General features: G+C 25.0%; 1 protein-coding gene across 4 annotated transcripts in view; it reads left to right on the plus strand.

The window, feature by feature from the left end:
• LOC107453372 (uncharacterized) overlaps positions 1 to 13,351 on the plus strand; it is a 404,700-nt gene that overhangs the window by 328,531 nt on the left and 62,818 nt on the right. For 2 of the 4 annotated variants that reach the window (XM_016070186.4, XM_016070187.4), the window contains exon 1: positions 2,876 to 3,078. The exons of the other annotated variants lie outside the window; for them this stretch is intronic. In XM_016070186.4, coding sequence (XP_015925672.2) covers positions 3,012 to 3,078 — 67 coding nt within the window. In that variant the 5' untranslated portion in view covers positions 2,876 to 3,011. Of the gene's footprint in view, positions 1 to 2,875; positions 3,079 to 13,351 lie in introns of those variants that run through there. 4 annotated transcript variants of the gene reach the window in all.

The raw sequence follows: 13,351 nt of genomic DNA on the forward strand, positions 1-13,351 counted from the left end.
TTTTTCTTTTTTTTTCTTTTATTTTTATTTTGTTTTTAAAGGAGATAACTTTAAAATTTATATTCTAAACGAGATTATGGATGCTGAAACGGTTAAAAACCTGAAACATTAAGGTAATTCGTTACGTTTTTAAAGAGATTTTAAGTAATGTAAAAAAGAAAAAATAGAATCTTTCTGCAAAAATGAAATTGTAATGTAATTTTTTTTTATGAACGATGCTTGTAACACTGACAACACACTGATTACAAAATAAAGATAACATAAGATATACTTTGGTTCTGATTAACAACTGAAAAAAAAAAAAAAAAACTGCAATCTTTTTTTTAATAATACAAAGATAAGTGATAAAAATATGCAGATTACAGATGTGCCTTTTTTATATCTTGAACTTGTATGTAACTGTCTAAATACATTTGCATAAAATGAAGTTTTTTTTCTTTTCTTGGCAACGAATCATATTCAAGAGCTTGAAGTTATTAATGTTATGAACTTAGTAAGATATTTAAGTCTTTTATTACTAATTAATATCTTATATTTCTTTATAAATAATTTGTATAATATCAAGCTGAACAATTGTGTCGTTTCTGTTACAAGTGAATTTCTTATTTCAAAAACTTGAATAATATTGTAGTAAATTTAAGAATTCTTTAAATTTGATCTTAAGAAAAATAACACTATTAAAAAGTTTTTACCAAGAAAGATAAAATTTAATCAATTATTTGTTACTTAGGCATCTTTGTGTACAAATCTTACACTAAACAATCTTGTGCCTTCTATAAAAATTGAATTTTTCATTCCTTCAAACTGTCTAATATTGTAGGAAATTTAAGAATAACTGAAAAGTCATCGTAAGGAATTTAACATTACTTAGAAGCGTAACCCAAAATGCCGTAAAATTGAACCAAACCAATTATTAGTTGCATAATAATATTATAGATTTCTTTGAGTACAATTTGCATACTATTTAACTGTATATTTTTTTCTATTTGCTACAAATGAACTTTCCATTCTTGAAACTGTCTAATATTGTAGGGAGTTTAAGAATAACTAAATAGTCATTGTAAGGAATTGAACATTACCTAAAAGAGTAACCCAAAATGTGGTAAAATTGAATACATTATTATTTATATAATAATATCATACATTTCTTTGTGTACAATTTGTATACTATTTAACTATATAATTTTTTTCCTTTCCGCTACAAATGAACTTTCTATTCCTTGAAACTATCTGATATTGCAGAGAATTTAAGAATAACTAAAAGGTCATTGTAAGGATTTCAACATTACTCGAAAACGGGACACGAAATGTGGTAAAATGGAATCAATTAATAGTTTACATAATAATATATATTTTTTATGAACAATTTTGTATACTATTTAAATATATATTTTTTCCCTTTCTGCTGCAAATGAATTTCCATTCCAAAAATCCATCTAATATAGAAGGGAATTTAAGAATAACTAAATAGTCACCGTAAGGAATTCAAAGTTACCTAAATGTGTTACCCAAAAAAGTGTTAAAATTAAATAAAAAATGAGTAACATATTAATATCTTACATTTCTTAGCTATGTTTTTTTTAATCTTCGCTTTTCAATTTGTATTATTTTTGCTGAAAATTTAACATAAGCTCGTTATAATGATAAGGATTGTTCTGTTAAAATAATTATTTCGAAACTTTTGTTCTAGTTTGAAATACGCAATACGCGTAGTTTTTTCGGAAGAAAAAAGCATGATAGTTGATTCTTTAATTGTTTGCTTTCTCTTCTGCTTAAATTAAACAAAAGCTAATTTTTTTTTCGTTTATAGAAGCAACATTAGAATTTACGGTAATGTTTTAGACGTAAAATAGTCTTCTTTTTCTTTTCGTTTTTTTTTCTTCATATAAACTAATTTTTACACAATTTCGTTGGATTTATCAATAAAAATTCCTTTATAATAATTTTTGTAATAAAAATTGGCTTAATAATTTTACTAAAAATATCTTACTAGTTTAAATCGAAAAATTAAAAAAAAATTCACTTTAAAATCCTTTCGCCTTTTTAATAGCATGTAAATATAAAGCAGCGATTCTCTAATGGTGTTCAGCGAAACTCGAATTTTCCATAAAAGAATTAAAGCTGTTCCGATATTTTTATTTTTTTATACTAGATATGATTTTTATTCTGATACAAACTTTTAATTACATTTAGATCCATTGTTTACTTACTATTTCGATTGCCTTTAGTAAACTGTTTAACGTAAAATTCTAACAAAAAAGAAATTTTTTTAAAAAAATACTTTTCTAATATCAGTATAATTAAGGAAAGAACATGCATTAGTATTTCAATATAGCTAAACAGTAAATAAGATGGCTAAATTTTTTAATAAAGAATATGCTGCTCAAATAATTATTTTCAACTTTTGTAGCAGTTCTTATTAGTTTTCATTATTTAGTTTTATTAGTTTTCATGCTTTATTTTCCGCTTATGTATATGCAACAAAAACAAAATTCATAACTCAAAAACAAATTCACAGTTCACATATTTAGCTCCAGGACTGCAAATGTATCTTTCGAACATAAAATCGAATTTGAGATTTTTAAGGATAAAACGATGAAAAAAACTTCTTAACATTTTCAAAATAAAAATGTTTTTTATTGATTAATACTTTCACAATTATCTTTATTTACTTTATTTATAAATTCGGGGTCCAATCGAAAGAAAGTTAGTCATTTAGGGTTCCATAGCCAAAAAAAATTGGGAACCTCTTCAATAAAGAATTAAAATTTCAAAATTGAGTCGGGAACTAGAAAGGTAAAAAGTTTGAATGAGAGAGGGCGCTGTTGTCGTCTTGTGCCTTAGCAACCAATGACAACTTGTGCAGCGCTTCATTCACCCAACGTTTAGAGGTGTAGTAGTGATGTGTTTTTCCTTTCCGTCATGATTCCATGTGTTTTAGTACATTATTTATTTCTATAAAAATGTTTTGTGAATTGTGTACTATATAACTTTTTGTGCATCTCGAAACAATGATGGCTGAGGACATAGATATGCCTAAAAATACTACATTTAAAAAAGCTTTGATGAAGAGATATTGTAAGTTATTAATTAAGAGATTTTTTCCATTAATCAAAATTTTAATTTTATCAGTACCGTAATGTGTTCGCATTAAAAACTATACGATGGAATTTCAATTTAATTAATCAATACTCATAAGTAAATTATGTGTGTCTCGAAATATTAGTTATGTAATTATTTTTTTTAAATTTTTTTTTTAGTTTTTATACTTCGTGTATTGTTTGTTTAACATCGTGTGTACACAATAACACGACTATTGAAATTATGCAAACCGGTTAATTTGATGTATATTATAGATAAAATTAGTGTTTTTTCCTAAAGAAATCTAAATTATTATGCAATGTGCCAAATCTTGTAATATAATGACAAATATAAACAGATTACTAAAATACCATTGTATACTTTATTTTCTAAGTGTTGGGCTAAGTATAGATGATTACAGTTATCAAAGTTACATGTAATCGAAATAACATTTGTAATCATGGTTACATGTAATCACTATTACGTATAATCGTATTTCATTATAACTTAGTTGCAACCCAACTTTCAATTACGATTAGAATTGTTAACTGCGATTATTTATAATCATTATTAAAACGCAGTCTTAATTATTTATAATCATGATTACATATAGTAATTATTTGTAATCATGATTACATTAGTAATTGATTATTTTTGGTCATTTACGCTTGGACAATGTTATGTTTATCAGCGTAACTTAACAATTTGTAGGGCTCAGTTTATGATTGTATATTATTCATTTATAATTCTATAAATTAATTACAGTTATCAATTATTCTGTAATCACGAATTTTTGTAGTCGAAAGTTTTTAATTGTTAATTATTTTCTTTATAATTCCATAAATTAATTATTCTATAAATTGATTATTCTATAAATAAGAGGTAACCAAAATGTAATTCTTAACAGTAATCAATTATTCTGTAATCAGTAGTAATTCAAATGAAAATTGCAGTTTAGTTAAGGTTAGATATAATAATTTATAATTATTGATAATTTTTCATTATTTTATAGATTAAATATTCAATATAATTTTACTATCACTTACCTTCTTTATAATTTTACTATCAAATTATTCTATAAATCAATGGCAAACAAAATGCAATAAATCACAGTAATAAATTATTCTGTAATCAAGAATATATGTATGTCATAGTGATTATTTGTAATCAAACTTAAAATTGTAATCAAGGTTAAATGTTGTGATCAATACTTATAATCAAAAGTTATAACTCCAGTTATTTTTATTACTTATACTTTATTATTTATATAAATTAATTATTTTATTACTCAATGATGGATAAAATGTAGTAGATTAGACAGAGTTATCAATTATTCTGTTTTCAAAATGATATGTAGTCAGGATTATTTGTAATAAAAATGACAATTACAATGTAATCATAATTATCTCATTAAATATAATTGTTTGTTATTGATCACCTAAAATTGAATACATTTTTCCAACTTAACTACAGATATTAATAAACTTTATTATAGGAAAAATTTGATGCTACAGACACATGAAAAATCCATTAACTAATAAAATTAAAGAAATGGATATTTCAAAAATATTTTTATAAAAAATGTTTTAAATAAATTATTGAATGATTTATTTATGTAGTGCCAATTAAATGTCATTGATAAGAGAGTTGAGGGAAGTATGTTTGTTGTGGATTCATTGGGTAACCTATTTTTTAAGTGATATCTAGGTCAGGAAGTTAATCTAGGTTACTCTGCTGTCGTGATTTTTACAGCTTGACGTCATTTTTGAGTGAATCTTACCCCTTCTAAACAATTACATTTATTCTCAATTTTGTTTTATACAATATTTCATAAATATCTAATAAAAAAAAAGTTCTGTTTTATTAAGTGTGAAAGTGTTCATGTTTATAAAATACCTTAGCTGTATGGACTTGACTTAAATAGAATGTCGTTTTTTTATTATTATTTTTTTATTTTATTCATTCGTTAGTGCAAATTCTACTCAGAATTTTTTCAATATAATTGCGATTGTACTAAAGTAAAAACTTCAGTTTAAAATAAGGATTCATTTCATAAAATGCCAAATAATAACGCTATCTTCCCCGCTTTTTCTAAGGAATAATTTATAAAGGGTCCATTTTTATTATGATAAAAATTTTGATGGGTACGTTTTTTAAGAAAAAAATATTGGTGAGTCCGTTTTTAAGATAAAGTATTTAGTAAAGGGGCTGTTTTTACAATAAAATAATTTATGAGAGCCCCATATGCTTCAAAATGTTAACATCCTTTTTCTTTTTGAAGATTGAAAAGAATTTAGTTATGCCGTATCATAATGCTACAGCCAGTTCTTTTTCCTTTTGAAGTTTGAAAAGAATTTAGTTATGCTGTATCAAAAGGCTTCAGTCAGTCCTTTTTCTTTTTGCAGATTGAAAAGAATTTAGTTATGCCGTATCATAAGGCTTCAGCCAGTTCTTTTTCCTTTTGAAGTTGGAAAAGAATTTAGTTATGCTGTATCATAAGGCTTCAGTCAGTCCTTTTTCTTTTTGCAGATTGAAAAGAATTTAGTTATGAAGTATCATAAGGCTGCAACCAGTTCTTTTACGGTAAATGTGAAGCCTATTGCAATCGCAACCAAAATTTAATTGCTAAACTTTTTTTTTTTTATTTCAAAAATGTATGCATTTACTTGGCCTTAAGACTAATTGATAATGTCTTTATTATCCTTAAGAATAATTTAGTTATTATTAATTGATATGAATACTGGATTCATTGTAGTGCCCCAAAAGAATTTTTTTTTGCAGTAATTCTTTTTTTTTTTTTTTTTAAATAAGAAAATAAAAGCACAATATTAAGTGAGCATTCTGATGCATTATATTATTATGCATTGTAGTAAAACTGTTTCCAATTAACTCTCTTTTCTGATAAACCTAAAACTAGTTATTTTTAATTGACTGATTGAAGTATGTTCTGCTTTAATTGATTTTCCTTTCTGTTTTTAACTCGATTGAAAATAATACTCTTATCAGTTACTAAATTTTTCTGTAAAATTCTTTTTGCGAAAATTAAAATCACTACAAAACTAGAACGTTTTTTTCTTTTTTCTTCAAAATTTATTTTGGAGAATAAAATCTCATTTTTTTTCTTCAAATCTTTTTTGAATTGCAAAAAATTATAAATGTTTAAAACGCGAAACTTTCGTCTCGTTTTTGGATTGTAAAAGAATTTATTGAATGTTAAGAATTTAAAATGTTAAACTTTTATCCCATTTTTGGATCATAAAAAATATTAAATATTTCTTAGTAGAGTGCTTCATTTCCAATTTTGAAACATGATTAAAATACCCTTTTTTTTCTGCTCCCCCCCCCATGCTAACTAAATTATAAAAATATCTACTAGCAATCTATTTTTTTTAACTAAGCAATTTTTCATTTTGTTTTCTGTGCTAATTATGTCAAGAAATATCGTTGAATAAATATTGTTGAAAGCAATAAAAATGTTACAAAAAATTAAAATTTGCTTAATTTTTTTAATTATTTCAGTAACGTTTCTTTGCTATCAAATAATTAAAAAATCACAAAATATCGAAATAAAATGCATTTTGTTTAACTCTTAACAATGTTTCTTATTTTGTTTTTGAATTCCGAGAACTTTTTGTTTTAATCTCCTTAAATGTTTCTCAACAAATAAATATATTAGGATTGAAATGGTTTAAGTTACAAAACTGTAAAGATTGTTGCTCTAAAAATTTATAAATATAAGAATATTTAATGCTAGACAAATTATTTTCTGCAGCAAATTTAGTTAAATATTTTTTTTTTGTTGATTCATTCTTAAAAACAGGATCCTGGTTGGAAAAAAAAACGATTGAACGCTAATTTAGATTTACAAAATAAAATAATCAGTAAATTTTTCATAAATTTAGAAAGAAAAAAGAAGGCCAATTCAGATCCGTTTTAATTTCTTATGTTCATTTGTTTCTATGCTTATGTAAAAATCGTAATTAAATATTTTTAAGGCAACTGTATGTAGGAGAATTTTTGAAGGAAAAATAAATCCTGCTGTAGTGTATTATGAAACAAGCAGTCAAAAGAGAGAGTCGTAACCTTCGTCGGGTCATTGGCTCACTAGCTCAAGGCCACATGCACACGTGCCTCTTCGCTGATTGGTTTAGAGACGCTTGCGGTAAATCTCCTTCCTTTGGTCACAATAAATAATATTATGTTTTAATTTCCTTCTTGAATAATGAAAATGAAATAAGGTGAAAGTTTTTTTAAACATATATTTGGTAATTATTTTTACCAGCAGTCTTGCCACCAATTAATTATCTAACCATTAGTGATTGCGGAAACCATTACTGATTAAAAAAACTTCTTAATTCAAGTCTTGTATTGATACAACAGTGCGTATTAATAGTGATGGGTTTTATCGGATTTTTTTAAATTTTTATCGTCATATATCGTCAAAACATATCAATTTATTATCTTACGTTTTTTTCCTTATTTTACTTATTTACGTTGTTTTTAGACTGCATGGTCAATGTACGATAGTGTGTACAGTTAGTAGTAATGGATAAAATCGGAATTTTAATATCGCGATATATCGTCTTAAAATATCGATATTTACGATATATCGCGTTTTTTAGAATCCACTTATTTACATTATTTTAGGATGCATGGTAAAAAGTGCTAAATAGTTCCAAAATTTTTTAATTAAATTATTTTTCAATTATTCTAATTTTTTACTATTTTTTTGATTTGTATAGTTAGTTATAGTTGGCATTATCGGCAATATAAATTTACAATATAATTTTACTATCGTGGTACATCGTCAGAAAATATTAATACTTCATAGCATGCCATGTTTTTTTTTCTTTTTTTCTTCCCGATTTCGCTAATTTACAGTATCGTTAGTCTGCATTATGAGTATTGCTTTGTGATATCGGGATCTAAATATCGCAATATTTCATCAGAAAAAGTCGATATATTATGGTACATTGCGATAGTTTTCATTTTACTAATTTGCATTATTTTTGATTTGTATAATGAGTAGTGATGAGCGATATAGGAATTTTAATGTCGCGATATAGCGCTTTTTACTTTCACGTCAGTAAGTAACAATACTTCAACTATCGAGCTTTTTTCGATTTCACTGATTTGCATTATTTTTAGCCTGTATGGTCAGGTATACTGGATAATATTAAAAGTTTAATATCGCGTCATTTTCTTAGGTATAATATCAGTATTTTGTGATATATCGCGTTATTTTTTGGGATTTTTTTAATTTTAGTTATTTTTATTTTGGGCAGTATTTTCGTTACGCAATTACGAAAACATTGAAGCATTTTTATTATTCATAACTTTCAAAAATCGATAAGGAATTATAAAACTTAGACAATAGATGTTAAATGACTTATTGCTATAATTGATAATTATCGTTGATAACACTGAATCGTTGTTAGTCGAATATTGTTGTTACACGAATTTTATCGTATACGATAAATATTGTTGGCCATAATGATCTCGATATTATCATATACGATAATTATTATCATATACGATAATTATTATCATATCGATATTATAATATACGATACTCGATATTATCATATACGCGTTAGCGTTGTTGGTTATTTATCTTATACTTGATAATTACCGCAAGACGGTATTCATAATTCACTGAAATTTCTTTTCAAGTATCATTATTTTAAAAGATCGATATTTAGCGATGTTTTATCCTTTTTTGTTGCTTTAGACATAGTATCCTTTCCGTTGCTTCAGACTTGTCACCTTGACTATGTAATGCCGTTTCAGTTTGCGCAACGTAAACTACTGCTTCCGGCTCTTGAGCCATTAAACTCAGACCAATCGGTTGCGTCATTTTTGCTTATTTCTCCTTCTATTTTTTTCAAATATATTTGCGTAAGTCTTTCTTATTTTCTCTTTCCTTTTTGGTCAGATCTATTTGTATAATTTTTTTTATGTCATTCATTTAGGAATTTACTTTTTCTCACTCGTTGTTATTTCGCGTGTTTTTTATTTTCTTTTTGATTATTCATCTTAGAATTTCTCATCTTTTATCCAATTTATGGAATAAAAAAATTATTGAAATAATTTTTTTTATTCTGAATTTTTAAAATTGTTTATTTTAGTAAAACATTTGACAGAGTAAAGTTTTTATATCTCTTGTTTCTTTTGCTGTCAATACAACTTTTTCAAAAAACTATTTTATGTGATTTTTTTCGATTAACTCACATTTTCAAGTTGCGAAAAGAAAAATGGATGGAAAATTCAATGTTTTTATTTCGGGACATTTAGTATTAATGACTAATTTAATTTTTATTTATGTTTGTTGAATTCACATATTAGATACTATTTTTTTAAAAACTGCTTTGAATTAAAACTTAATATACTAACTATTAATAATTAATGGCATTGGATTTTTATCAATTCCTTTACTTATTTACAAATAAATAAATAAATAAATAAAAATAATTACCAACAGCTAGTTTTGCTTAATAATTTCGCTTTGCCCATTTTAAATTATTTAAGTAACTTTGAAATTGCGGATATCTAATAACTTCTGCAGAAAAGAATAATAGTAATAGTTTAATTGACTGAATGTGTTAGTTTGAGTTTAGTTGGTTTTTGGTTATGCTATTTTGGGAATTGTATTTGGGAACTGATTTTGTAAATTATTTAGGGCTTTATTTATATAGTTAGTTAGTGATAATTTAAAGCATGAAAAAAAAAAACATTTATTCGGTTTAAATTGTTTTTCAGTTTTGTATTTTTTACTAGATGTGTGGTAATAAGAACTATAATTTCTAGAGCTAGAATTTCCGGTAAACCGTTACCATATGAACGAAAAATTACGAAATGATTGGTTTTAATATCGTATATTTGGGTTTTATTAACAAGAATTAGGTTTTTTTTTCCTTTTCACCAGAAATGTCATTACCGTGCCGGTAATTTTCCCATAATTTTTTAACATAAGTATGGATTGTTATTTGTTATTAATATTTATTTTTCATTTCACATTTTTCAAAATATTTGTAGTTGCGTTGTTATTTCAAAATGGAAAAAAAAAAGTTTGTGCATTCATAATAGTTAATACTAGATAAATACACCTCACAAAATGTAATCTAAATTTGAGCATTCGTCATTACAGCATGATTAATAAAATCCCTGATCATTAATTCAAAAGTGTTTGGATGCTATCCCGACAGAAATTTCTGTCAGAGTAATTAAAAGTACATTAAAACAAGTTAAATGCATTTCAATTTTAAATATGGAACTAATTTAGCTAAATTTTATTGCAATTGTAGCTAAATTTCAGTTTAGTTTGTTGCTTGGAAAAAACACTCATTTAAAGCTTGATACTAGGGCAATTAAACAGGTTTCTTGTGTACCTTAGTAGGAAGCGAGTTATATTAGCTTGTATCATTGATTTAATGTAAGAAATATGTGTGTATCATTGATTTAATGTACGAAATATGTGTGAAGTCTTCCATGACCTAACATTTTAAGTTATCACTTAAAATTAAATCATTTTTTATGTAAGTACATTTTTTAAGTTAAAAGTTATCCCTGAAAATTAAGTCATTTTTTAAAATTATGAACTATTTTTTGAAGTAAGTACGTTAAAAGTTATCCCTGAAAATTAAATCATTTTTTGAAATTATGAATCATTTTCTGACGTAAGTACGTTAAAAGTTATCCTTGAAAATTAAGTCATTTGAGATAAATAAATAATTTTATACATCAAACCTTTTTCGTCTTTTTATTTAAATGGATGATTTTTTTTAATTCAGTAAGAACCGATCATCACAACCGTAGCGGTTGAAAGAATCACGTTCACATCCTCGTTTGATTTTGTTATTTTAAGCGTAGTTGAGAAAATGAGATTGTGACCTAGTAACCCACTCTTTCCCTTTTTCTTAGTTGGAAAAAATAGAGCAACTCTTAATTACGATTACAATATTTTAGTATTTCATTTATGCGTAGTTTTCAGATAAAATACACACAATTTATCATTTGTGATATGTCAGTTTATTCTCTAAGTCCTTGTAAATTATTATCATTTTTAGGTAACACTTACTGTTATTATCAATGTCACTTAAGAATGTTTAATCATCATAAAAAAAGATTGCAATTTTTTTTCTTATTAGAATCCTATTTTAATTTAACTTAATCGAATTTCTCTGATTTTTTGTAATAGTTTAATTTTTGAGTAAAAATATCTAATATTGAAAGTTTTTAAATTTATCAAATCTTTTTTTTTTTTTTTTTTTTTTTTTAAAGCTATTCCGAAAAACATAATTTATTTGGACATAAGTACATATTCGTCTAATAAGTCTGCAATAATTTCCATTTTATCGATTTTTAGGTAGTATTCAATTATTAACGTTAAAATTTTAGGTAACGTTAAATTCTTTTCAATATCATTTAGGTTGAAGGATGAAAGAAGATTTCATTATTTCATTAAAAAAGTTGCTTTTTTTATTATTATAAAAATTTATATTTATTCATTTTAATTGGATTTCTTTGATTTGTTTTTGATGCTTTAAATTTTTATCAAAAATTTCAAATGAAATTTTTATTAATTTTCAATGTATAATTTTCAAGGTGTCAGATTGTTTTAATTCGATTCTTTAAATATGATTCTTGTATTGAAAAATCGGATTGTTTTAATAGCTCTTTATTTTCTAGTAAATATTTTTTTATTTTTTTCGTGACTTTTTATTTCTAAAGTTTCTAAGTTGACAAATTAGGTTATTTTTTGTTCGATCCTTTAATTCGAAGCTATATTTCAGGTATATTCGTTATAAAGCAAACAACATATCATCAGAAATATGATACGCTTAGGAAAATTTGATTATTCAACGGATCAGTCACAAATTACTTTTGACGTAAAAACGGAATTCTTTCTTCAAAAAGCGATGAAGATTGCATTAATATTCAATTTGAAAGCTTCTTTTTACGTTTCATCATAAATACGTAAAAAAGGACTTGTACAGGACTAGCAGGACTTTTCACGAAGAATCACGGAAAAAAGCGTCTGAAAAAAAAAAAGACACCTGAATAAAAAATAGCATCGGGGAAAAAAACGCACGAAAAAAAAAGCACTCAGTAAAGAGTTCATGTAATTTCACAAAAAAAGGAAGAAAAAAAAGAGGATTATTATGTTTTGATGTAAAAAGTATTTAAAAAAATTAACGACTGTTAGTTACCCGATTAGTAGTTTTAACATTATCTTACTGTAAAATATTTAAACTATTGCTAGTTTTAAAAAGAACAACTCTTAATCAAAAATGGAACTGATTTTAACCTAGAAATGCAGTTTAACTTAAATAATCTTAAAACTTTCTTTTTTTAAATTAATATTAAGGTCAAATAAGTATAATTAGCGAGTAAACTCGAAAAATAAATTGCTTCAATGACGAATATTTTAAATATTTTTTTTTCAAGTCTAATTTGATTTTATATTCTATAAAATTTGCAAATAATTATTAAATGTCTCAGCTGAGTAGCAATAATAGCATTTCATAAACACAGCAAAAGAAATAAAATTCCACGGGTAATTGTTATTACTAAAATAAGTAAAAACATTAGTTTCTTGTAAATTTTCCATTGTACTAACATTAATTGAATTTTTTTATGAAAGCATGGGAAAAATTATAAATAAATTCTTTTCTTAAACAAAATTAATCTATTTTAGTAATGATATTTCCTAAGAAGTGATTTCCCATAAAGTCTTTACAGACCACTGTTAAAGCTCATTTTATTTCTTGTAAGTACTATTTTAACTTAGGGACTACGAAAATTTACTTATAAATACCTACGGATAAACATTAGCACCCCTGAATCGGTGATTTATGCGTTACTAAATGTTCAAGAAATGAAATTATGCAATGAAACCTAGATAAATAAAAGTGACCCTATTACCTATCTGCACTTGGCCGAAAGACCTTTTTCCGCTCCATTTATCTCTCTCTAAGTTAGAAGATTTTTTTTTTATGTTATTCCATGGGTGGATCATATTTATTCCATTAACTTAAATGTAATTAAATTCAGATGCAAAAATAGTATCATTTTATATTGATAACTTTATTCTTTAATATAAAATTGATTTTTGCAACTATATTTCCTCCCCTGTAAAATATGTAAGACCGACGTCAAGTTCGATTTACGGAATTTAATATTACATCGCGCCAAGTGTTATCAAAGTTATAATGCTACACATAAAAATTATAATTTATTTAACGATAGAAAAATTTGAACATTTTATATT

The sequence above is a fragment of the Parasteatoda tepidariorum genome, chromosome 12 (genome assembly GCF_982258835.1).
Source record: "Parasteatoda tepidariorum strain Cologne lab strain chromosome 12, Ptep-v5.0, whole genome shotgun sequence".
NCBI lineage: Eukaryota > Metazoa > Arthropoda > Arachnida > Araneae > Theridiidae > Parasteatoda > Parasteatoda tepidariorum.